Source organism: Brachyhypopomus gauderio, chromosome 11 (assembly GCF_052324685.1).
Source record: "Brachyhypopomus gauderio isolate BG-103 chromosome 11, BGAUD_0.2, whole genome shotgun sequence".
Taxonomy (NCBI): domain Eukaryota; kingdom Metazoa; phylum Chordata; class Actinopteri; order Gymnotiformes; family Hypopomidae; genus Brachyhypopomus; species Brachyhypopomus gauderio.
In genome coordinates, this window is record NC_135221.1 from 15,573,652 (window position 1) to 15,601,167 (window position 27,516).

The 27,516-nt window shown below is 47.6% G+C and overlaps 1 protein-coding gene across 3 annotated transcripts; it reads left to right on the top strand.

The window, feature by feature from the left end:
* Window positions 1–27,516, top strand: ptprbl (protein tyrosine phosphatase receptor type B, like). Of its 3 annotated transcripts, none has more exons than XM_077022299.1 (34): window positions 1–158; window positions 517–912; window positions 1,704–3,748; window positions 4,952–5,228; window positions 7,397–7,666; window positions 9,250–9,507; window positions 10,023–10,292; window positions 10,460–10,729; window positions 10,905–11,165; window positions 11,317–11,583; window positions 12,554–12,817; window positions 13,106–13,369; window positions 14,386–14,649; window positions 15,014–15,277; window positions 16,240–16,509; window positions 16,849–17,112; window positions 18,253–18,519; window positions 18,768–19,049; window positions 19,649–19,927; window positions 20,219–20,368; window positions 20,861–21,128; window positions 21,291–21,397; window positions 21,483–21,588; window positions 22,215–22,292; window positions 22,835–22,852; window positions 23,065–23,146; window positions 23,236–23,326; window positions 23,456–23,532; window positions 23,786–23,920; window positions 24,115–24,237; window positions 24,379–24,542; window positions 25,066–25,201; window positions 25,318–25,438; window positions 26,128–27,516. In XM_077022299.1, exons 1-34 carry the CDS (start codon window positions 107–109, stop codon window positions 26,148–26,150), a joined length of 8,463 nt encoding a protein of 2,820 aa, XP_076878414.1. In that variant the 5' UTR covers window positions 1–106; the 3' UTR covers window positions 26,151–27,516. The 3 variants fall into 3 exon arrangements, with proteins under 3 accessions (XP_076878414.1, XP_076878415.1, XP_076878416.1); XM_077022300.1 differs by having other exon boundaries at window positions 22,218–22,292; XM_077022301.1 differs by having other exon boundaries at window positions 1,707–3,748.

Below are 27,516 nucleotides of genomic sequence, written 5' to 3' on the forward strand. Positions count from 1 at the left end.
TAGAAGGAAGCGCTGCTTGGTGACTATTTTCCTCCCTGAAAGCGCGTTTCCTTCTGTCCTCTTAACGGCTCATCAGAGCCCAGTGCGAGCACGAGGAGCTGTGAAAATGGACACCCTGTTTTACGCCTGGCTAATACTACTACGCTTTTCTGTGTCAAGTGAGTAGCCCATTCGTTTAATTGCATCGAAATTCTACTATTCTCTTCATTCTGTTGAAGCGTGACAGAAAACGAAATCGAGTTTAGCCTTGGAGATGTATATTAAAAGAAACTTAGTCTGCACCTAAACCTACATATCTCACTCATTATGTAAATGTTTGGGTCTTAATATTTGGGCAGCTGCATTTTTAGGGATTTATTTATTATTTAAGTGAACCTCTCATGGTTCCATCGATAGGCTATAATATATTATAATATTATTATAATTATAATATAATATTTATAATGTGACTCTCCAAGTTAATTTGTTGCTTCTTTTGAGGTTAAACTAATTACAGCGTTTACGTTTTGTGTCTAGGGGGTTTCCTTATCGCGCACACGAAAGGAGTATGTCTTACCGTGCAGAGCAAGGAGGTTCGGCTCAAAACGTGTGATGCTACAGACCCCTCTCAGCAGTGGAGTTGGACGGCTGACCTGAAGCTCCGCCACCAGCTGTCTGAGTGCCTCTGGGCGGACACGCGCGCCTCTCTGCCGCGGCACGCGCGCTTAGTTAAACTTCAGGATTGCAGGAGTGCACTTGCGTGGAAATGCTACGACAAACACGGGACGTTCGGTTTGGCGGACTGGCCCATGTATCTGAAAAAACAAGGCGTACGAGCCGTGGTTCGATTCGAACCGAAGTATTCCAACTGGACAATGTACACGGTCAATTCGGAGGGGAAAGCGGTGCTGTCGTTCCTTTGTCAGTCCGCAGGTGAGTTAAAATTATTCACATGAGATGTACAACTGGTGCATAGCTGAGACCTTCTAACTTGATTTTCTTTAAGAAGTTGTTTTTGTGTGGTTAGGCTGCTACAGAAGACCAATAGCCAATTTGGATCCACAAATGTTGGGTAGAGAAATAACCACTTTGTAATCTCAAAGTATACGGGAACATGAGTGACACATGACCCATCATGTTTTTAATAACATATTTACAATAAAGCTTTAAAAGTAAGTGCAGAACAATTAAAGGTGAACATCAGATTTATGACAGCTGTGGCATATGATGAACTGTGGTAGGTTGCTGGGTTCGTGTGTGTGTGTGTGTGTGTGTGTGTGTGTGTGTGTGTGTGTGTTGAGGAGGCTCCTGATATCAACTTCCCTCACACATTGTACTCAAGGCCTCTGTGTCAGCGTCACAGGAATGTCGTAGGCTGTGATTTTCCTGTTAACGTTGGCGCAGCGAGGCCTGATGGCTCCCACACCGCATTATTGCTTTTTAAGGAAAGTCTTCAGCGTTGTTCACATCAGAAGAATCTGACGAGCTTTAGAGTATCTCTTCGTATGTTTCTTTTGTAGTTGAAAGTACTAAACAGGTAATGGAAATATAATGACCAAGGAACAATTTTTAAAGGGCATATACGGAGTTAACTGTTTTTATATATTCGTTTTGAAGGCTCTTGAGGCATGTTGCTGAAACACATGGTTATGTTTGTGAATGTTAAATAAAAAGCACACAGTCTTCGTCGATGATCTGAGAAACATGAGCAATCATTTCTTCAGCAGGTCCAACAACAGTCTCCATAAGCAAACCCTCAGCACAAATGACTACAGTGAGGATCCCCGTCACCACTGCTCAGAAACCTGTGACCAGCACTGGACACGCATCCAAGACCAGAACCAAACGGACTGTTACAGCAGGTCCTGCAGGTCCTGATGCAGACCCAGTTCTGACCACCAGGATAGTGCTTCAAAAAGACAAGTCATCTCCCCCTGTTCAGCCCGGACTTCTCACAGCAGGACATGCTAACACAGAGAGACAGGAAGCAGCCTCTGACAACTCTGTCACGCAATTCCCCCATGAACTGAGGAATACGATGAGGAAATCTACAGATGTGGCCTTCACAGACATCCACCAAACAATGAATGCTCATGAGAATTCCCACCTTGATCTGCATTGGACTTCGGAGTCCATCTCCGAGACCCATAATCCCAGAGTCAGCCGCAGGGCGGTGACTGCGTCTCTCACGACCGCTACTGATCCTCAAACTGTGTTTTCTGTCACGAACTTCAGGACTCCAGCTGTGCCTGGATCCACCCAGCCGTCAGGTTCCGTGCAAACATTTCCCACCACTGCTGTTTTGGGTCCATCAACAGCTAAAATAACAACAGATAGTTCAACTAAAATTCTCTCAGTATCTGACACTCGGACAGATGTTGAAACTGCTCCTGTGTCAGCGTTCACATCATCATCTGCTCCAACTGCAGGCAAAGGTACAAAGGCCTTCAGTACAGAATTGCCTTTCAGAGGCAGTAACAGTTCAGCGACAGCTAGTGTGAACACAGCTGACGTGTCTCCTACCTCAAGTAGATCTACAGCCAAAGTTGGCACCCACCATACTGAAACTACTGGACCTGCTGTCACAGGGCTCATACCTTCAGACACAAGTACTGCTGGCCCCGCCATAGACACCACAACATCTAGAGCTGCAACTACAACAAGCTCTATAACTACTGCAGCTCCAACTACAACTACTAGAGCAACTACAACAAGCTCTATAACTACTGTAGCTCCAACTACAACTGCTAGAGCAACTACAACAACCTCTATAACTACTGTAGCTCCAACTACAACTGCTAGAGCAACTACAACAGCCCCTATAACTACTGCAGCTCCAACTACAACTGCTAGAGCAACTACAACCTCTATAACTACTGAAGCTCCAACATCAACTACTAGAGCAATTACAGCAGCCCCTATAACTACTGCAGCTCCAACTACAACTGCTAGAGCAACTACAACCTCTATAACTACTGAAGCTCCAACGTCAACTGCTAGAGCAACTACAACAGCCCCTATAACTACTGCAGCTCCAACTACAACTGCTAGAGCAACTACAACCTCTATAACTACTGAAGCTCCAACATCAACTACTAGAGCAATTACAGCAGCCCCTATAACTACTGCAGCTCCAACTACAACTGCTAGAGCAACTACAACCTCTATAACTACTGAAGCTCCAACGTCAACTGCTAGAGCAACTACAACCTCTATAACTACTGAAGCTCCAACGTCAACTACTAGAGCAATTACAGCAGCCTCTATAACTACTGCAGCTCTAACTCTGACTGCAATATCAACCACAAGTGTCCAAACTACTTCCCTCCCCACATCTACCATGACCCTGTCAGCTAGCACTCAAACAACCACCCAGCCAACCACCACCCAACCAACAACCCCAACCACCACAACCACCCAACCAACAACCACAACCACCCAGCCAACCACCACCCAACCAACAACCCCAACCACCACAACCACCCAGCCAACCACCACCCAACCAACAACCCCAACCACCACAACCACCCAGCCAACCACCACCCAACCAACAACCACAACCACCCAGCCAACCACCACCCAACCAACAACCCCAACCACCACAACCACCCAGCCAACCACCACCCAACCAACAACCACAACCACCCAACCAACAACCCCAACCACCACAACCATTCAGCCAACCACCACCAAACCAACGACAACCACCCAGTCAACTACCCCTCCCTCAACTACACATTCTACCACTTATTCCACTAGCACACCACAGGTGAGTTACTACACTTCATAAATGAACACAAGCAATTGTGCCTTTTGGATTGAAAAAAAGCAAGTTTTCTAATTGTCATTAATGAGGGAAAAGGTTGTTAATGCAGTATGTTTTACTCATTCTGCACGAACAACGAATGTGTTCAACTGTTGTTGAGATTGTGGTTTTTAGCTTTTACATATTGTTTCAATGGGCTCAGTTGTTTGGGAAGTTGTGTTAAAGAAGACTATGAGTGATCATACTTTTATAGGTTCCAGATGGAAATATCTGTGATCGAACTCTGGTATTGCCACAGCATATTTTCAGAATGGTAGAAAAAGAATGGTAAAAGACAATATGTAATAACTCAGTAGTGCATGTTTATTTTCAATTGTGCAACAGCTGCAGAGCTGGTCTTTGATATACTCCGATATACTTTGATATACTCCAATACACTTTTAACATTTCACAAGAAGAGAGGGCCAGCAGTCCATTGACTTTGCTTTGTAAGAGACATATTATATAAACGGGCTTCAAGATACTTATAATCTGTATTCATGTATGTATTGTTGAAAAACTAACAAGAATTTTAACAGTGCTTTGTCAGTAAGCATGTGAACGATGAGTGTGCTGGATAAGGTGAAGAGTATTTTTAAGAGTGTCTGAGGAAGGGTCAGTCAGCCCCGAGAACTCTTCCCCAGCAATGCGCCCTTTGCAGAACACAGCCAGTATGTCTTTTTGATTAGAACATAGTGAATTGTTCTCATAATATCCATTAAAAGATTGCAGTGAGTTTAGAATTGCACCTGGTTTTACACGAATACCGTGTTAAACTACTGTGCTGGCTAAGGAAGCACTTCCAGGCGCACAGACTTCGAGGAGGAAGCTCGGAAATGGCGAGAATGAGCTTGAGAATGTCTGAATTAACCCAGACGTGCCCAACTGCACTTTTCAAGAGCACAGCCGTTTTCATAGTACACAAACTGTCTACACAGTGATGGGGTTTCAGTAGTTTGGACACAACCAAAACTGTGGTGAAAGTCAAAGTAGCAGCTGCGCTACAACGTCACATTGTCATGAAGATGTTATTTAACTTGTGCTTCTTTGGGGCTTGCCTTCACTAGGAGGTCTGCGCAGGTAAGAGACGCAGCAGGTGAATTTTAGATTTCTCTTCCTCTTCCTCAGCTTTTACATTTCGCTCAGGACTTTCCTATGTTCTTTCAGGTTGAAATAACCGAGGCCCTCAGGTGTGTGCTGAACCAGACTCACGCAACAGTCACCACGCATGACTTTGTGCTGGACTTCACTGCCCCTGGGGCCGTTTGCTCCTTCAGCGTTCTGGACTGCTGGGATGGTTCCCGCGTTACAGACTGTTCCCACAGCGACACACACGGCAGCCCCTTTAAGTGTGAGGTAACGGGTCTGACGCCGGGCACCATCTACTGTTTCAGAATCATTTCAAAGACTGACGGAGAACAGCACGATGTCTCATTTCAAACTGGTACGTCTGATTTATTAGTGTTTATATTATAGTCTTCGTTTTAAAACCATATTCTTTGCGGTGTATTTGGTGTAATATATTTTGGTGACATTTGCTGTTTGTCATGTAATATCGTGTCATATGTAATATACAGATTATATAGAGAATATAACATTATGTGTGGTTTTGATTCTTCTACATGTCACACAGATATAATATTCTGTTAAAATCATGGGAAGACGCACTGCTGGATTGATCACTAAGTGATTGTTGAGTGATGGAAATCTTTTTTTGTTTACATTTACATTTACATTTATGGCATTTGGCAGACGCCCTTATCCAGAGCGACTTACATTTTTATCTAATTTTTTATACAAGTGAGCAATTGAGGGTTAAGGGCCTTGCTCAGGGGCACCTCAGTCATGGCCTCAGGTTTAATGTTTATTAACATTAATGTTTATTAAACTTAATGTTTATTATTCATGAAATATTTATTATTTCTAAGAGTTTCACAGTTACCTTTTAAGTAACTGCACATAAAATCTGAGGTTTGGGAGAGAGGGACCAGCTCGGCGTGTGTCCACAGAAATGGCAGGACAGGGCGACCGTCTCAGCCTGTGTTCACAATGCTAGCAGGACAGGGGGACCAGCTCAGGCGAGAACCCTTGACACGTCACTGTCTGCAGACACAAGCCCGGTTCTGTCTCACGGCACTGACGCTGATGTTTTAGACTTATTTAATTTGGAGTTTTACCTTGTTAACCTGTTGCAAAGGAAGTCAGACCTCAGAAATGTCAGAAGTTAGCTGCAACAGAGGGCATCTTATCTTAAGTGGTTTGTTTCCAGAACATTCTCTCCCTCCCCACCCGTTTCCCTTGCTTATTGTTGCCGTGGCGTAACGGATACAGCCGGCCACCGTGTTTTGTTCTGTGTGGGGGGGGGAGCCTTGGTAAACGTGTGCATGTCTGAACTCTGCATTCGAAGCAGAGGACCTTTTGTTGCTCCTTGGTGGGCGTGTCGTTTCCGCGGGCGACCTGATGGGAAATCAGGATGTTTCCTGACGTTCTCTCTGAGTGTGTGTGTGTGTGTGTGTGTGTGTGTGTGTGTGTGTGTGTGGGATCGCGGTGCGTGATTGTGGTTAGGTGACAATGTGTGAGATTTATATCTGCCCGTGGTTTCAGCAGACAGGTATTAAACGACCTATCCAACATTATCTTAAAATGAGATCATTTAGATGCTTAGTGTGTGTTTGTGTGTGTGTGTGTGTGTGTGTGTGTGTGTGTGTGTGTGTGTGTAGCATTGAGCATTGATGGGCTATGGTTAGGCTGGAGTTTCACAGGTTCTAAGGGTGTGATGTCACTGCAATCTCTCTAGGAGACCATTTGGAGGGGTAGGTTGCTGGGGTCTCTCATGGGCCGAGACATTAGGAGACCTGAGAGGTCAAGGGTCAGAGTTCAATCCAAGGCAATGGGGCACAGCACTTGCTGCCACGCAGTAGAGAGGTTGAGCTTGCTGTCCTGTTTCCATAGAGATGTCCACTGGAGATTTGTGTACACAGCATGACTGTGGTTTTTGAGAGGGCCGAAACAATCTAATCTCCATCCTCAATCTGGGGGTACTGCTGCCTTTCAGAGCACAAAGAGGAAATTCACAGCTCACACACACACACACACACACACACACACACACACACACACACACACACACACACACACACACACACACACACACAGCTCACACACACAGCTCACACACACAGCTCACACACAGAGCTCTCCTCTATGCACTAGTCTCACTCTTCTGCTGTTACCCCACTGTGTAACTGCCCTGTATAATGAATTTTATCCAGCACTGCTCTGCTCTCAAAAAGACTGTTATGTGACTTTATTCTTTTATCGCTGATTTAAACTCCCCATTCTACTCAGAACAGTGATTACATCACTTACATTACTCAGTACAGGAATGATATCACTCAGTACAGTAATTACATCACTTACAATACTCAGAACATTAATTACGTCACTTATATTACTCCCGGCAGTTATTACATCACTTACATTACTCACAACAGTAATTACATTACTTGATGTCATTTCCTGTGCTGTTATATATCCGTGTCCTGTGCTGCCAGCATCGTGTTCCATAGTAACTGTAACCTAAGTGATGGTTGTCTGGTCCTCTGTGTTCAGACCCAGAGATGCCCGCGGGCCTGGAGGTGAAGCAGTTCTCCAGCTCCATGTTGAGGGTGAGCTGGCTCCGCCCACGAGGACATGTGGACTGGTATGAGCTGGAGCTGTCTGACACCAGCACCGGGGCCGTGAGGAAAACCACAGTGGCAGGTGGTGCTGTTCCTCAGTCTGGCTTCACCAACCTGGTCCCAGGAACACGCTACACGCTCCACCTAGTGGCCAGGACGGGGAATAAGGAGTCCGCTGCTGCTGTGAAATCAGTAGCCATAGGTGAGTCTTTGTGTGTCGTGTGTTTGTGTTGCAGTTGCATGGTTGGCAGTATTTGTCCTTGAACATAGTTGACATGAGGGGGACCTGCTGTGAGGAGCAGACGTTGGGTCAGACGGAGCTCTCACATATCACTCACTCCACACAGACGTTGGGTCAGACGGTGCTCTCGCATATCACTCACTCCACACAGACGTTGGGTCAGACGGAGCTCTCACATATCACTCACTCCACACAGACGTTGGGTCAGACGGAGCTCTCACATATCACTCACTCCACACAGACGTTGGGTCAGACGGTGCTCTCACATATCACTCACTCCACACAGACGTTGGGTCAGACGGTGCTCTCACATATCACTCACTCCACACAGACGTTGGGTCATACGGAGCTCTCACATATCACTCACTCCACACAGACGTTGGGTCAGACGGTGCTCTCGCATATCACTCACTCCACACAGACGTTGGGTCAGACGGAGCTCTCGCATATCACTCACTCCACACAGACGTTGGGTCAGACGGTGCTCTCACATATCACTCACTCCACACAGACGTTGGGTCAGACGGAGCTCTCACATATCACTCACTCCACACAGACGTTGGGTCAGACGGTGCTCTCGCATATCACTCACTCCACACAGACGTTGGGTCAGACGGAGCTCTCACATATCACTCACTCCACACAGACGTTGGGTCAGACGGTGCTCTCACATATCACTCACTCCACACAGACGTTGGGTCAGACGGAGCTCTCACATATCACTCACTCCACACAGACGTTGGGTCAGACGGTGCTCTCACATATCACTCACTCCACACAGACGTTGGGTCAGACGGAGCTCTCACATATCATTCACTCCACACAGAAGTTGGGTCAGACGGAGCTCTCACATATCACTCACACCACACAGACGTTGGGTCAGACGGAGCTCTCACATATCACTCACTCCACACAGACGTTGGGTCAGACGGAGCTCTCACATATCACTCACTCCACACAGACTTTGGGTCAGACGGAGCTCTCACATATCACTCACTCCACACAGACGTTGGGTCAGACGGTGCTCTCACATATCACTCACTCCACGCAGACGTTGGGTCAGACGGAGCTCTCGCATATCACTCACTCCACACAGACGTTGGGTCAGACGGTGCTCTCACATATCACTCACTCCACACAGACGTTGGGTCAGATGGAGCTCTCACATATCACTCACTCCACACAGACGTTGGGTCATACGGAGCTCTCACATATCACTCACTCCACACAGACGTTGGGTCATACGGAGCTCTCACATATCACTCACTCCACACAGACATTGGGTCAGACGGAGCTCTCACATATCACTCACTCCACACAGACGTTGGGTCAGACGGAGCTCTCGCATATCACTCACTCCACACAGACGTTGGGTCAGACGGAGCTCTCACATATCATTCACTCCACACAGACGTTGGGTCAGACGGAGCTCTCACATATCACTCACTCCACACAGATGTTGGGTCAGACGGAGCTCTCACATATCACGCACTCCACACAGATGTTGGGTCAGACGGAGCTCTCACATATCACTCACTCCACAGCTCCATCTGCACTGAAGCATCTCCATGCCTCCGCCTCCTCCACCCGCATCAATGTCTCCTGGCAACCGGGAAACGGACGCAGAGAGGCATTCTGGGTAGTGTTGAGTCACGGAAATGAGGTGGTCAGAAATGTGACGTTTGGGATCACGGTTACGTCATGCACTCTGGACAACCTCACTCCTGGAACACAGTACAGGGTCACCGTGGTAACCGAGGCAGTTGGCAAGCAACAAATCTTAAGCAAGGATATTCAGACAGGTAAGAGATCGTCACCTCCTGGGAGTGCTCTGTGGAACAAGTTAGCATATAGAAATATTTGTTTATTATTAATAATTCATTAAAGAAGTGTAAGCTTCTCTTCCTGTTTCACTCGTAAACACATTTGTTTAGAGATGACCACACATATCCATGACTGGCCAATCAACACTGGGACCTTTTCTGTCTTGTTCCCTACAGTACAGTGTAAATGTGTCTAAGCAAATGTATTGATCCCGCTATATCTACTGAGATTAATCCCATTGTGTTGGGGCAACTCTGTTCTTCATCCTGGCCCTGCAGACTCTCTGTAGTCTCACTGTAATCTCACGGTAGTCTCACTGTAGTCTCAGTGTAGTCTCACTGTAATCTCACTGTAGTCTCAGTGTAGTCTCACTGTAATCTCACGGTAGTCTCACTGTAGTCTCACTATAGTCTCACTGTAATCTCAATGTAGTCTCTCTGTAGTCTCACTAGTCTCCCTGAAGTCTCTCTGAGGACGTTCATCTCTTTTGTAGCTCCTGCTGCTGTGACGAGCCTGTATCTGCAGAACGGTGGAAGTCAGGACACTCTCAACGCCTCCTGGACTCGTGCTGTGGGAGGTGTGGATTCCTACCTGATCTCCTTATCTGCCTCCTCATCCTCCTCTGCCGAACAGGAGGCCACCCTCCCCCCCAACGCGTCCTATTGGCTCTTCAGTGGACTGATTCCTGGAAGAGCCTATCAGGTGTCTGTGAGGACCAAGAGTGGAGAGCTCAGCACTGAGACCAAAGCATCAGGCAGAACAGGTCAGTCCTGGTCCTGCCCACTGGTGCTGTGACCAGTGAGCTAAGTGATCAGTGTCAAAGGACCAATAGGACAAATCCATCTGGCACAGTGGGTTGGTTTCAGTTGTTTCAGTTGTCAAAAAAATGTATTTTTATTTGTTTATTTTTCTTTCCTTCCCTCCCCCCAGTTCCAGGAAAAGCTGTACAACTGAGGTTGGTGGCTCTCAGTGACCAGAAAACTCTGAAGGTGTCCTGGTCGCCCCCTAAGGGTGAATGGGAGTACTACCGTGTAGTGCTGTCGGATGGCTCCTCTGTGTTGGTTAACCGCACCGCAGGCAGGGCGGCGCTGGAGTACCTTTTCTCCAACCAGCCCCTGGTGCCTGGCAGACTGTACACAGCTCTGGTCTCCGTGGTCAGCGGCTCCCTCACCAGCACCCAGCACACCGAGGGAAGACTGGGTGAGTAGCTTCAACACATGTCACCAACCCACTGGGTATCCAATGGGGTTGGGAGTTCTTTGAGATTACATTGTCAGACATTCTTTAAACAACTTCATCTCTCTGTGTCTGATAATTTCTCTCTCTTTCTGTTTTTCTGTCTCTTTGTTTCTCTCTGTCTCACTTTCTCTTTCAGCCCCCAGACCAGTTCAGCAGCTGCAGGTCCGTCACAGTGAAGAGACATCGCTGCGTGTTCAGTGGCGCCCTCCGGTGGGAGAGTGGGATAACTACACCGTGCAGCTGAAAGATGGAGGCATGGTGATGGGCAGCAGGTCACTGGCGGGTGACTCGAAGGAGTGCAGCTTCAGTGATCTCACTCCAGGACACCAGTACACTATCCTGGTGACCACAAACAGCGGTGAACTGAACAGTTCCTCCTCGATCACTGCCTGCACTGGTGAGCTGCACTGACCCTACAGTGCTACAGAAACATACACCCATAAAGCAGTGGAGACCGACGGCCTGCTAAACTGCACTTACAATGTGTGTGTGTGTGTGTGTGTGTGTGTGTGTGTGTGTGTGTGTGTGTGTGTCTGTGTGTGTGCTAGTCCCAGCTGGCGTGACCCAGCTGAGTGTCACTAACGAGGGCTGGACCGACGCCCTTCAGGTGAGCTGGCTTCAGGCGAAGGGCGAGGTCGATAAGCTCCGCCTCCTCCTCATCCACGACAGCATCGTCATCAAGAACGAGAGCGTTCCTGCCCACGTGGCCTCCTACCACCTCCAGGCCCTGAGGTCTGGCGCCCTCTACAGGGTGGTGGTGACTACGCTCTGGGGTGGTTTATCCTCCCGACAGGCAGTGGCGGAGGGGCGAACAGGTGGGTCAACCACCCCCCCCCCCCCCCCTGCCTACGCGTTACCACGGCGACAGCTCCTTGGTTAGCTAGTGTTAGCTGGACTACCTTTTTCAGATAGGCTGCCCTAACGGTGTATCATTTCATGTGAGAGTGTTTTAAAATACTGTGATAGGTTAAACAAAGGATTGGTGGTGGTTTAAGGGATGAACTTAGATGAACATTTGTTCTGTGTGATGCTAACTGTCTGTTTAAGGATGTTTACATTCTAATGTACAGCAGTTCTCATTAGCTACAAAGCTGTGAGGGACACACGTATCCACTACCAGCGTATGTAGCACACATCTCATGCAGATCTAATGGTCTCACGCCCAAGCAACCAAATCTAGTGCATCACAAAAAGCTCTTGTCTTTTGTGTAAGATCACTGTTTTAGTTCTTCACAAATGTTCTAGAGCAGAAGGATATTTTAAATGACGTTTCAATTTAATCCTGCCTTTATCTAGAACAGCAGGAATGTTCATGGAATTTTCAGGAAACCCTGAACATTCTGGCACCTTCTGGGAAAAGTGGCCTGCAGGGACTATTGTGTGTCTGAGAGGAAGTTGTGCTATTTTGAGTACATGTTTATGTTTATACTAACTGATTCACTAAACTTAGTGGACTCTTCTGACAAAGTTGTACATTGTGTGAATTTGACATATTTCCCACATTTATCCAATTTGGCAATAACACAAGTATTTCATATTTTCTTTAAATTATTTAAGGCAAAGTTCATGTTTTCTATGTCAGTATAACAGAACACAAATCTGACAAATCTGTGCTGTGATAGTTTTTCCTGAGAGGCGTTTATTTACAAATCTTATGATTTCTCTCTTGCTGATACTCGCGATACTTTGATCACTGTGTCCTGTTGGTAATGTCTGATTTGGGTTGCTATCCTGGGTGAACGGAAATGCCATCAGCTGATCGGTTTCTCTTTATTTGATTGGTAGTGCCTGCAGCAGTCCATGAGGTGTTGGTGAGCAACAATGGGAGAATGGACTTCCTCAGTGTGTCGTGGAGAGCAGCACAAGGGGAAGTGGACAGCTACCGGGTCACCCTGAGTGACCAGGACAAGACGGTTCACTCTCTGACCGTGTCTAAATCCAGTCCGGAGTGTGTGTTTAAGTCCCTGGAGTCTGGACGACTCTACAACATCTCTGTCACCACCCGCAGCGGTGTGTATGAAAACCACACAGTGGTCCAGGAGCGAACACGTAAGTATCCTCAGACTACCCTCTACCTATCCCCTCCCCCTCTCCACCTCCATCTCTCCACCTCTCCATTTCTTCATTTCTCCACCTCCCCCCTTCACCTCTCCCTTATTCATGACTGGTCATTGCCTTTTTCTTTGTGTTATTCTTTCATATACTCCTGTATATACTCTGTGTGTGTTGATATTGTGTTGATATTTTTGTTTGGATGTGTTTGGATTGACTGTTTGTTGTTTGGTCATGTGTTGTTGTTGATGATGATGATGATGATGATGATGTTTTCTTCCTCAGAGCCATCACCTGTTTTGACACCAACGGCGACCCACATGGCGCGAGACGACTCGCTCCGGGTCTACTGGCGCCATGCAGCTGGAGACTTTGACTTTTACCAGGTGGCCATCAAACACAACAACATGTTCCACCAGAACCAGACGGTCCCTCGGTACCAGAACGAGTGTGTGTTCACGGGCCTAGTACCTGGCAGGCTCTACACTGTCATCGTCAGTACCTGGAGCGGGAAGTACGTGTCCAGCGTATCCACACACGGACGCACACGTGAGTATATGTCTAATGATGAACACGTGAGACACGTCTAATGGCCTCTAATGAGATGAGGCCAGTTGTGAGGCTTGATAAGTGAGGCCAGTGAATTCGTCCAGGAATCGGCAGATATAAATGATCATCAGAAGAATTTTGAGATGTAAATAAATCGAATGTTTGATAATCTTTTGTTTCTTTCAAAATGTTTGAAGGTTTGAAGGTTCAAAATGTTTGAATGTTTGAACTGTTGTCTTTTTGTACATTATGTTGACCCAAGTTAAATATAAAATCATCACATAAGAGATGATTGCTGAATGAAGCCTCAAACTCTTCAGTTTCAGAGTCTCTATTAACCCTATTCATGTGTGCTCTGTCCCCCCCTCACGTGTGCTCTGTTCTTCCTCCCCTCCCCTCACGTGTGCTCTGTTCTTCCTCCCCTCACGTGTGCTCTGTTCTTCCTCCCCTCCCCTCACGTGTGGTCTGTTCTTCCTCCCCTCCCCTCACGTGTGCTCTGTTCTTCCTCCCCTCACGTGTGGTCTGTTCTTCCTCCCCTCCCCTCACGTGTGCTCTGTTCTTCCTCCCCTCACGTGTGGTCTGTTCTTCCTCCCCTCCCCTCACGTGTGGTCTGTTCTTCCTCCCCTCCCCTCACGTGTGGTCTGTTCTTCCTCCCCTCCCCTCACGTGTGCTCTGTTCTTCCTCCCCTCACGTGTGCTCTGTTCTTCCTCCCCTCACGTGTGCTCTGTTCTTCCTCCCCTCCCCTCACGTGTGGTCTGTTCTTCCTCCCCTCCCCTCACGTGTGCTCTGTTCTTCCTCCCCTCACGTGTGCTCTGTTCTTCCTCCCCTCCCCTCACGTGTGGTCTGTTCTTCCTCCCCTCACGTGTGCTCTGTTCTTCCTCCCCTCCCCTCACGTGTGCTCTGTTCTTCCTCCCCTCACGTGTGGTCTGTTCTTCCTCCCCTCCCCTCACGTGTGCTCTGTACTGTGTTCTCCTTTTCCCCTGCTCACGTCTGCTCACGTGATTACTGGGGCTCAGTGCCTGCTGGCGTTTGCAACCTCACGTTGGCCGGGCGTGGCACTGAGGACCTGCAGGTCACGTGGGCGTCTCCGCCCGGCGATGTGGATCATTACGAGGTGCAGCTTCTGTTCAGCGACATGAAGGTGTTTCCTCCCATCACGCTGAGCAGCACCACGCAGCAGTACCTGCTGACCTCACTCACGCCAGGGCGGCTCTACAAGATCGTGGTGTCCACGTTTAGCGGCCCCAACCTCAGCACAAAGTTCATCGAGGGCAGGACTGGTATGAGGGCGCCTCACCCTTCACTAAAACAACAACAACACCCGAAAAACAACAATAAAACCACAACTAGAATAATGAGAAGAAGATTCGTTATTCGTGCTTTCATTTTGAGTTCAAAAAAGGGCTTCACATAGAAAAAATGACAAAGCTGTCAGAGCTGTCACACTCTGTCAGAGCGGAGTGTGTGTGTCTGAACACACACTCAGGTAATGAGAGATGCAGCTTGGTAGTCAGGTGACCATCTGGTGCAAGATTGTGGGGGGGGGGGGGGGGGGGGGGGGGGGGAGTTTTCCCCCACCTTCGAGATCTTCCCTGTGAGATGTGAGATGTGAGGAGGGCTGTTGTGTCTCTGTTTGTCCTGTAGTGCCCAGTAAGGTGAAGAATATCCACATCAGTAATGCGGGTCGGAGCACCACCCTGCGTGTCAGCTGGACTCCGGGTCAGGGCGACGTGGACAGCTACTCCGTGTCCCTGTTGATGGCTGGCCGGGTGCTAGAGGTCCGGCCCGTACCCAAAAATGTCAATGAGCTGATCTTCCTGTCACTTCAGCCGGGCCAGTTGTACAGCATCAGTGTTGAGTCCATCAGCGGCTCTCTGATCAATAACAGCACCACCCTCGCACGAACAGGTACACACCTCATACACACAAGTACAGTACACACCCTCACACACACAGGTACACACCCCCACACACACAGGTACACACCCTCACACACACAAGTACAGTACACACCCTCACACACACAGGTACACACCCTCATACACACAAGTACATTACACACCTCATACACACAAGTACAGTACACACCCTCACACACACAGGTACACACCCTCATACACACAAGTACATTACACCTCATACACACAAGTACAGTACACAACCTCACACACACAGGTACACACCCTCATACACACAAGTACATTACACACCTCATACACACAAGTACAGTACACACCCTCACACACACAGATACACACCCTCATACACACAGGTACACACCCTCATACACACAAGTACAGTACACACCCTCATACACACAAGTACACACCCCCACACACACAGGTACACACCCTCACACACACAGATACACACCCTCACACACACAGGTACACACCCTCACACACACAGATACACACCCTCACACACACAGGTACACACCCTCACACACACAGATACACACCCTCACACACACAGGTACACACCCTCACACACACAGGTACACACCCTCGCATGCACAAGTACACACCCTCACACACACAGATACACACCCTCACACACACAGGTACACACCCTCACACACACAGGTACACACCCTCGCATGCACAAGTACACACTCTCATACACACAGGTACACATCTGCAAGCAGATACCTGACTAGAAAGCATGGAACATGGATGACTGTATCAGACTGTATTTCTTTAATACTAGAGTTACACTTTTCCTTTTCTTTCCTTCTTTCTGCCCTCTGACGTTCTCCCTCCCTCCCACTCTTCCTCTCTCTCTGTCCCTCTCTCTATCTGTCCCTCTCCCCCTTTCTCCCCCTCCCTTCCTCCCTCTCTCCCTCCCTCTCTCCCTCCCTCTCCCCCCAGTCCCGTCCTCTGCCACTGCCCTCCAGGCGGACAGTAAACACACCACGAGCACGCTGCTGGTGACCTGGCAGGCCGGTGTGGGCGTGTTTGACGGCTACAGCGTGCAGCTCCAGGACGAGGGCGGTTCTCTGCTGGCCAACAGCAGCCTGCCCGCAAACTCACGCCAGCACCTCTTCACCCAACTCACCCCGGGGAGGAAGTACCGTGTCCTGATGCACACGCTCAGTGCGAACCTGCAGAGCGCCGCGGCGATGACCGAGGCTCGAACATGTGTGTGCCATTCTCTCCAATCAAACACACACACACACACACAGCTGGGAATGCTGGCAATATGCTCGGTGTTCACTAGCACAAACTCATACAAACGTGTTAGGAACCACACACATGCATTCTATTTATTTAGCTGTATCACAACCCCTAACACATTCTCTGACAGTAAAGGGAAATCGCTAAGTTTACGATATCCTTCATCATATTGATCGTATCGACTCATTTGCTCTCTAAGGTGCTTGAGATTTCAGATCCTTCATTCGGTCCTTTCCTCTCTAAATGCATGTGTGTCTGGGAGGTCTGTGTCCAATATGACCCGGGTCCCCGTGTCCCGTTCAGACCCAGAGGCCGTCCCCGACCTCGCCATCAGGAGCCGTTCATGCAGCAGCGTGGTTCTGGGCTGGACCGCACCCCACGGCGTCTTTGACGGCTTCGACGCGTATCTGTACACGGGCGGAGAGACACTGCAGGACCGGAGGAGTGGACCGGCCTCTATGCTGAGCTGCTCCTTCCAGAACCTGAGACCCGGAGCAGCGTACAGGGTGGTGGTTCTGACCCGCAGTGGGGAGCACACCAACGGCTCCTCCACTTGGGCCCGGACAGGTGAGATATACACACGTCAAACACACACACACACACACACACACACACACACACACACTTGTGCATATTGCCTGAGCATAAAAAATATGTTTTAAAAAATATTATTGTATATTATATTGTTACAAATGTATTTTGTGTTATTGTGCATGATTTGTAAGCCCGAATACATGTTGTATCATATATAAATGGTGCTATATCATATATAAAGTGCTGTATTGTATATAATGTGGTGGTGTTGTTTATAATGTGGTGGTGTTGTTTATATTGTGGTGGTGTTGTTTATATTGTGGTGGTGTATCGTATATAATGTGGTGGTGTTGTTTAAAATGTAGTGGTATATTGTATATAATGTGGTGGTGTTGTTTATAATGTCGTGGTATATTGTATATAATGTGGTGGTGTTGTTTATATTGTGGTGGTGTATCGTATATAATGTGATGGTGTTGTTTATATTGTGGTGGTGTTTATAATGTGGAGTTGTTGTTTATAATGTGGTGGTGTTGTTTATAATGTGATGGTGTTGTTTATATCGTGGTGGTGTTTATAATGTGGTGTTGTTGTTTATAATGTGGTGGTGTTGTTTATAATGTGATGGTGTTGTTTATATTGTGGTGGTGTTTATAATGTGGTGGTGTTGTTTATAATGTGGTGGTGTTTATAATGTGGTGTTGTTATTTATATTGTGGTGGTGTTGTTTATAATGTGGTGGTGTTGTTTATAATGTGATGGTGTTGTTTATATTGTGGTGGTGTTTATAATGTGGTGTTGTTGTTTATAATGTGGTGGTGTTGTTTATAATGTGGTGGTGTTTATAATGTGGTGTTGTTATTTATATTGTGGTGGTGTTGTTTATAATGTGGTGGTGTTGTTTATAATGTGATGGTGTTGTTTATATTGTGGTGGTGTTGTTTATAATGTGGTGGTGTTGTTTATAATGTGATGGTGTTGTTTATAATGTGGTGGTGTTTATAATGTGGTGTTGTTATTTATATTGTGGTGGTGTTGTTTATAATGTGGTGGTGTTGTTTATAATGTGATGGTGTTGTTTATATTGTGGTGGTGTTGTTTATAATGTGATGGTGTTGTTTATAATGTGGTGGTGTTTATATTGTGGTGGTGTTGTTGGTGCTGTTCTTGCAGTCCCAGCGGAGGTGCAGGCGCTGCAGGTTCAGAGCAGGAACAGCACAGGGTCCTTGTGGGTGAGCTGGCAGGGGGCGGAGGGGGAGGTGAGCGGCTACACCCTCTCCATCTACAACCCCGACCAGTCCAAGTATGCTGAGCGTAACCTGAGCGTGGTGAGTCGAGACTACATCTTCAGCCAGCTGGTGCCCGGACGCCTCTACACCGCTGCCGTCCTCACGCGCAGTGGGGATCTCACCAACATGGCAACCTCCAAGGGCAGGACAGGTGGGTTCTCAGGCCAGGTGTGTCGGTCCTGCTGACTCCACCTACTTTAGGGTGTCTTCCCATCATTGTCCACACACCTTCCTGAGGCAGGTCAGGTGTGAGGGAGCAGAAAAAAGTTAAATGAAATGAAAATTTGTAGTTCAGAGGATTTCAGAAAACCTGCTCTCTGTATTGCTTTCTTAGCGCAATGTTTTAAAGAAATGCTGTTTGTCAACTGCTGGACTTTCCCCATCATGTCCTCTCCACAGACCCAAAGCCGCCACTGTCCTTCTCCTTCGGAGGAATCACCAACACGTCTCTGGAGATGACGTGGAGCGGTCCGGACGGTACGGACTATGACGATTTCGATCTGCAGTGGAGCCCCAGGGACCGGCTGTCCGTGTTCAACCCCTACCACAGCCGCACGTCCGGCAGCCGGCTGCTGACCGGACTCCACCCGGGCCGGCTGTACCACTTCAGCCTCTGCACGGTCAGCAGCGAGGGCGGACACCCAGCTTACAGCCAGCCCATCCACAAGAGCATCCGCACAAGTGAGTGGACACCTCCCCTCTGCCTTGTACAGCTGGGCTTCGCCACAGGGCTTACACACAGTCCGCCATTTTGTTCTGACTCACTCCGCCACACCTGAGCCATGTACAGGTCTACCTGGAGCTGTTCTGAGGACTGGGTTGAAAAATGCAGAACACAGCTGAACACTCCTGGAATCCTGGCCCGTTGCCCAGTCAGTGGTTCTGGCCCGGTGCCTGGTACCACCATTGCTTTCTCTAACCTATCTCACACAGTTCAGTATAAACAACCCTTCAAGTGTGTTGGAACAGTGAAATCACAAAGCAGGTCAAAATAGAGTTTATAAATAGAGTTTCCAGAACTGAGAAGTACCGCTGCTTATTAGCAAACGATCACAACCTAAACCTCTGTTGCAGCACTGTGTCACATCACTTCACATAGGAGACATGTTTGACACGTCACTGATTTGTGTACTAACAGCAGTGGGCAACAAAAAAACATAAAACTACCCAAAGTCTGCCCTCAGACCTGCGGCCGGGTGAGACTGTCCAGCGTCCTGCTGCTGGTTGGGGTTAGTGGGAATGCTGACCTGTCCTGTCTGTCCTGTCTTTTGTCCTGTCAGAGCCGCAGGGCATCCACAGCCTGCACTGCAGGCCACTCAGTTCCACCGCCATCTCCTGCTCGTGGAGCCCCCCGGAGGCCGACTTTGACTCCTACACTGTGGAGTGCTCCCGTCTGGATGGGTCCGCGCTGGTGTACTCTCGACGCACGTCACGGGACACCACCCTGTACCACATCACCGACCTGGAACCCCACAAACGCTACAGCATCTCGGTGAAGGTCATCTCCGACACCATGACCAGCGAGGCAGCCGAGGACAGCGCGATCACCATGATTGACCGTAAGCTCTAGCGCCTCCTGTGGTGGGGAGGAACACTGCATCAGCTACGCTGGCTCATTACGGAGTGCTCCATTTAACGGAAATGTAACCTACTGTAAAAACATCCACCATTTAGGTGACTGTAGTATGCAACCGGAAGTGATGTAATATTAATGTGAATCTTCTTTTAGACTGGGGTAAAGTGTCAGTGTGATGTCATAGTGAGGAGTGTGTGTGTGTGTGTGTGTGTGTGTGTGTGTGTGTGTGTGTGTGTGTGTGTGTGTGTGTGTGTGTGTCTGTGTGTGTATGCAGGTCCCCCACAGCCCCCTGCCTCCACCCGCGTCAGTGAAAGGATGGTGCACATCACCACGACCTCCATCCTCTTCCACTTCAATTGCAGCTGGTTCAGTGACGTCAATGGCGCTGTGAAGTTCTTCACCATCGTTGTAGTCGAAGCTGATGGTCAGTTGTCACTGATGGAGGTCCGTCAACAGCTCTGTGACTCACTACACGTGCACTGCGGTTAAACCACAGACTCACTGCGGCTTAAAGCTGTGGTGTTACAGGTCTTCCCACCTGAAGAAGCCAACCTTCTCCCTTCAGTCTCCCCCCCATCCCTGTTGACGCCCTCTACGAAGCCCCTCACTACAAATACACGCATGATTAGTGCTCGGTCTAGGATGCTGTCTGCTGCGTGCACATGCAAAACAGTTAACAGGCAGCGAGGCGGACAGCTGCATTGTGTTGGCTGAAGTTTTAGTTTGTTAACTACTGAGAAAAATATTCCATAATCCAAGGGTTTATTGACAGCAAACGAGATTGAGAGTTCAGCGTTCTCAGAGAAATAGCTTTCGAGGTTTTAACGATTTTAACGGTTTTAACAGTAGGGTCACTGTGGAACTGTGTGTGCTCGAAATTCATCTGACCTCATTCAGATATGCGTTGTCTTTGCAGGCATCGAAGACCATCAACCAGAACAGCGCCACCCGTTGCCATCTTATTGGAACTACAGAAGCAACAGCTCGGTGAAGGTGTACCAGACCGGCTACTTCCGCAGTGAATGTGGTGAGGGCCCGGAGAGCGCCACCCAGGGGTTCGACGTGACGTTGGGCTCCGGCACAGACAACCTGGGGGGCAGTTGTGACCACACTCTCCCAAAGGAGGCAGACGGGGACGAGCCTGTCTTCTGTGATGGGCCTCTGAAACCCAGCACTGCCTACAGGTGCGCTGCAGAGGTCCCGCACGTCCCGCACGTCCTGCACGTCCTGCACGTCCTGCATGTCCTGTTTGTCTCCTTCACCATCAAGCATCATCTTGTCTACTCTCTGCCTCTCTCTCTCTCTCTCTCTCTGTCTCTCTCTCTCTTTCTCTCTGTCTGTTTCAGGCTCAGCGTTCGTGCGTTCACACAACTCTATGATGAGGTGCAGGGTGAGGTGTTCTCTCCCCTCTACACTGACACCTACCTCTCTCTTCCCTTAGTCACACAAGCAGGTACTCTTTATACCCCTTCTCACCATACTGTGTGTGTGAGTGTGTATGTGTGTGTATTAAACACATGGCTCTGTGTTTTCCCCAGAGCCACTAGGGGGCATTATCGAGGGGGTCAGTGCTGGCCTCTTCCTCATCGTTTCTGTAGTGGGGATCACAGTGCTGCTGATCTGCAAACACAAGGCCCATAAAGTGTGAGTGGAACATTATTGTGCACTATTCCTCTAATCTACACTTTCTGTTTTACACTCTAATCTACACTCTCTGTTCTACACTCTAATCTACACTCTGTTCTATTCTCTAATCTACACTCTCTGTTCTATACTCTAATCTACACTCTCTGTTCTATAATGTAATCTACACTTTCTGTTCTGTACTCTAATCTACACTCTGTTCTACACTCTAATCTACACTCTGTTCTGTAATCTAATCTACACTCTCTGTTCTATAATGTAATCTACACTTTCTGTTCTGTACTCTAATCTACACTCTGTTCTATTCTCTAATCTACACTCTCTGTTCTGTACTCTAATCTATACTCTCTGTTCTACACTCTAATCTACACTCTCTGTTCTGTACTCTAATCTACACTCTCTGTTCTACACTCTTAATTATTCTCTCTGTTCACTCTTCTATTCTCCACTCTCTATTTGACACTCTGTATTCACTCCTCAGTTCTACACTCTGCACGGTCCTGCCTCTGACCTGTGATTTGCTGTATCAGATCTGTTCCTGGCTAGTTGAAGAGTGTGTTCGGTGTGGGCTTCAGTAAGGCCTGCTCATCATGTGTGTGTGTCTGAGGTGTGTGGGTGTGTTTCAGCAGTGTGCAGGAGCCTGTGGTCCGGATGAGTGTGAGGAGAGAGAGACCGCACGCAGGCCCCCACTCTGCCATCAGGGGGTAGGGCTCACCTCTCTCACTCCTCTCCTTTCACTCCTCTCTCACTCTTCACCTCTCTCACACTCTTTTTACTCAGACAGAATTATACTGGTGTTGTAGTGTAATTTATAATGCTTTGTAAAATATGTATAGCATTCCACCAAACTGTGCACAATTTAAATTAAACGATTCTACAGATGCTAGCTATATAACATGTTGGGTATGTTTCAAACACATGATTCTACAGATGCTAGCTATATAACATGTTGGGTATGTTTCAAACACATGATTCTACAGATGCTAGCTATATACCATGTTGGGTATGTTTCAAACACATGATTCTACAGATGCTAGCTATATACCATGTTGGGTATGTTTCAAACACATGATTCTACAGATGCTAGCTATATAACATGTTGGGTATGTTTCAAACACATGATTCTACAGATGCTAGCTATATACCATGTTGGGTATTTGCCAAACATGATTTTACAGATGCTAACGTTATAATGTGTTGGGTATGTGTCATATTTTACTGACATTTTCATTACATTGTTTTTCAGGAATCGTCGCATCTCCAGGTACATATACACTGTCAGGATCACACTCATAACAATAGATATCCAGACCATATTGGACCTAGTTTGGTTCAGAGTTACAGTATCACTAGTTAGTAGTGAATGTTCGTTTGACTTAAAAACTTACCTAAGGTGCCTAAAACAGTCCACCGCTGTCCTAAAATTGTCTGTCTGTTTGTCCTTTAACATTTGAACTTTGACTTGTTGTTTCCCAGCCCAATCAAGCTGCTGCACTTTGAGGCTCACCTCACAAAGCTGCAGGCGGACTCCAACTTCCTGTTCTCCCAGGAGTATGAGGTGAGGACTCGTGCAGGAGGGATGAACCCCTGCGTGTTTGTCTTTTGTCCAGCGCTCACGTCCGCTCCCTGTCCGCTCCCTGTCCGCAGGACCTGAAGGACGTGGGCCGTAACCAGCCAATGGACACCGCCTTGCTGCCCGAGAACCGAGGAAAAAACCGCTACAACAACATCCTGCCATGTAAGGGCCTTACCAGCCCCAGCAGGCACAGAGACGGAGACCATGAGTGTGTGAGGGGGCCGTCCCCTGTGCAGGCCTTACTGTGTGAGCAGGTGTGTGAGCAGGTGTGTATCTGTGTGTGTGTTCCAGATGACTCCACCAGGGTGAAGCTGTCCTGCGTGGACGATGACCCGTGTTCGGACTACATCAACGCCAGCTACATCCCTGTAGGGAAGACTTTGTTATTTCTCTCTCACTCTCTCTCTCTCTCACTCTCTATATTTCTCTCTCTTTCTTTGAATGTTGGTCAGTTTCACTGAGAAAATCCAACCTCCGACAGTGCTAACTGACAGGACTGAAAAAGATGTTTAAGTGTTTGGTTCACACCAGAACTCCTGTAGGGGCTGCAGTTAGTCCTGGTGGTTGCAGTATTGGCTGGTGCTGGGGGGTGTTATTCAGGCCTTGGTGTGTGTGTTGAAGGGGAACAACTTCAGGAGGGAGTACATCGCCACCCAGGGCCCCCTGCCTGGTACCAAGGACGACTTCTGGAAGATGGTGTGGGAACAGAACGTTCACAATGTCGTCATGGTGACGCAGTGTGTGGAGAAAGGAAGGGTAGGTGAAAGAAGAGGGTTCATGGGTGTTCCGCAGGGGTCATAGTGCCCCACCATGTTTATTACTGAATAAAAAACATAGGTTTTGTAGAGCTGGAATGTGGTACTGCAGTATTTTGTGTTTGCCAGTAAGTTGGAGTCTCATTCACATTTGTGTGTGTGTGTGTGTGTGTGTGCACATCTTGTCATCCACAGGTAAAATGTGACCACTATTGGCCGTTTGATCAAGACTCGCTGTACTACGGAGATCTCATCGTCCAGATGCGCTCTGAGTCTGTACTTCCAGAGTGGACCATCCGGGAATTCAAAATCTGCAATGTGTGTACTAGTCTCTTAGTGACTTACTGACTTACATATAATGTGTGTCTCTTTTCTGAGGTGCATATAACATGACCACAGGCTTCAAAGAACCCCTGTAGTACACAATATGTCCTCAGTCCAGGCTGTGTGTGTCTACAGGAAGATCAGCTGAACTACTCCAGAGTTGTGCGACAGTTTCACTACACAGTGTGGCCAGACCACGGCGTGCCAGAGACCACACAATCCCTGGTGCAGTTTGTGCGAACCGTGCGAGATTATATCAACAGGACCCCCAGCTCCGGACCCACTGTAGTGCACTGCAGGTGACCAGGATGTTGGGTGTGAACTATGTGTGGTGTTTGAAACAGTCTTCATCACAGTATATACATGAGATCACAGCTACATCATAATTGTGGATGCTTAAAACAATTGTTGAAATTATGTTATACTGTAGTAGCAATTCAAAATGCAAAATGTTATTACATGCTCACTGATTGCCCTTAACAACAACTAGAATAGCTCCTCTATGTCATCCACACTGAACAAAGGCAATAAATAAATCACGTGGTCAATGGATCGATACAAAATGACAACGGAACCATGATTCAGTGAATAATCGGGGTCCTTCCCCGATTATTCACTGAATCATGGTTCCGTTGTCATTTTGTATCGATCCATTGACCACGTTGTCTGTGGGGTGCGTGAGACTCTGTGGTACTTCTGTCCTTAACATGTCTTAATGCTGTGTGTGTGTGTGTGTGTGTGTGTGTGTGTGTGTGTGTGTGTGTGTGTGTGTGTGTGTGTGTGTGTGTGTGTGTGTGTGTGTGTATGCACCCTTCCCTGCAGTGCTGGAGTGGGTCGCACTGGCACTTTCATCTGTCTGGACCGAGTCCTCCAGCAACTGGACACGAAAGACATAGTGGACATCTACGGAGCCGTGTTTGACCTGCGGCTACATCGCTCTCATATGGTCCAGACAGAGGTGACCCCTGGCCCCTGACCCTTTTCCCTGTCTCTCACAGAATATACAGAAATGCATGTTCGATTCGTAGCAGTGTGAAAGTGAAGGCTGTGTGTGTGTGTGTGTGTGTGTCCCAGAGCCAGTATGTTTACCTGCATCAGTGTGTCCGAGACGTGCTTCGTGCTCGGGAGTTACAGAGGGAACAAGAGAACCGCCTGTATCCCGTCTACGAGAACGTGGCTCCGGATTACCACAGAGGTCAGCATTCCAGCCGACCTTGCGTCGGGTGGGCCAGCGAGATGCAGTAATGCCCCCCTGTCCTATACATACACGTCATATGAAGCACAGGTGTAGCCCCACAGTCTGGCTGGCTCGGGTGACCTTCACGGACACACATTCCCACAACGATATTGGATAGCAGGGACGACCGTTCCTCTGTTTCATGGACCACCGTGTTTATTCCGTCGGCATTAACACTATCACGTAACCTGCGTGTGCTGCCGTCTCCACTCCTGTGGAGACATGCAGACTGGCACAGTACTGATGCCCTGGGGACAGGGGGGACCCAAAGCAGTCATACACCTCATGGCCACTGTGTTGGGCGTGGTTGTGACAGTGTTGTGTTGTCATGGTGTGATTGTGACAGTGTCGTGTTGTCATGGTGTGATTGTGACAGTGTTGTGTTGTCATGGTGTGGTTGTGACAGTGTCGTGTTGTCACGGCGTGGTTGTGACAGTGTTGTGTTGTCATGGTGTGATTGTGACAGTGTCGTGTTGTCATGGCGTGGTTGTGACAGTGTTGTGTTGTTATGGTGTGGTTGTGACAGTGTTGTGTTGTCATGGGGTGATTGTGACAGTGTTGTGTTGTCATGGTGTGGTTGTGACAGTGTTGTGTTGTCATGGCGTGGCTGTTCCATAGTTCTAATAATTTGTTATTCCACTGGACAGATGCTGTGTACTCCAGACGCTGATGACTGTATGACCGTATGGATTTAAACAAAGGATGAAGATTTTCAAATGAAAATTTTTTAAATGGTAATTTTATTTTTATAAAGTATTTAAGTGTTTTATAATTGTATTTTCTAAATGCTCTGTTTATAAGGTAAAAATGTTCTAATGTAAAAGCACTATAATACGCAAGAGTACCAGTTCTGACAGGACTCTTAGATAAGCTACTTTACAGGACCGTTGTGGATTGCGAGTCTTGTATGGAATGACAGCACACTGAGGTATTGTTTTTTTATGGTGCGTTAGGACGGCAATGATCTCACATTCAGCTCCATCATCTCCGCAGTAGCGCTGTCTAGCAAACAGCTCCCAGCAGTGCCTGCACTATAACACTGTGTCTTACTTTGAATGCCCCAGTTAGCATTTCCGTCCCAAATATGTGCTCAGATTTTAGTGGAAGAAACCATCTCAGAGGATCTTTCCAGACCTGTTTTCCTGATCTCTCTGAAATATCTAGAAATACGAACTGTAGAGCAACCGTAATAGACTACAGCGACTGCATCAAACATACCATACTGCATATACTGTACCAGTCTGCATACCAGACTGTTTGCACATTTGACCATGGGATTTACACATGCACATACGTTACTAATGCCATGTACATATCAGATATAAGTCAGTGTATGAGAGTGTATGAGAACATTTGTAAACCACGTAGAACATTAATGGATTTAGTAATTGTACAATAATGACGTAATCTGTATATTTCAGATGTAATAGTGGTTCAGAAATAATGACAGTGACAGCTTTTGTTTTCCTCTGCCCTCCGGTTCAGCGAAGTCAATATGAAACAGAGGCTGTGATCTTAAACTACAGGACGATAGCTTTCACTGGATGGTCTTAATTCACGACTGAACCCACAGCATCTGTGCCTCACCTCAGAGAGCACTCCGTCAGAGCACTGTGGGGGATTCAACTGTCAAACTTAAATCAGATTAATTAAATCAGATTAGTGCAAAGCAATGACTTTAGTGAGTCCCCTTTCTAGATGCTGCTAGTCTAATCTGCTCAACCAGGACTATATAATGTGGTCATTTTCAGTAACTTTGTTTTTGGGGACTTTTGTCCTTACTCGTATCATATATACCAGTCCAGAAGATGAAACATTCCTCTGGTAAGGGCAGTACTGCAGTCTTGCTGTTTCTTATTAAATCCAAACTGCTGGAATACGGAGGGAAACAGTCACGTCACGTCGCCTGTGGTTTGTAGTGTATTTGCCAGGATGACGATGGTTATTCTGATGATGCAGTCTATGTATGTTACATAATATTCCTAAAGGACACATGTTCTATGAATATTTTAATAAAATGTTTCTGCTGAACGTTA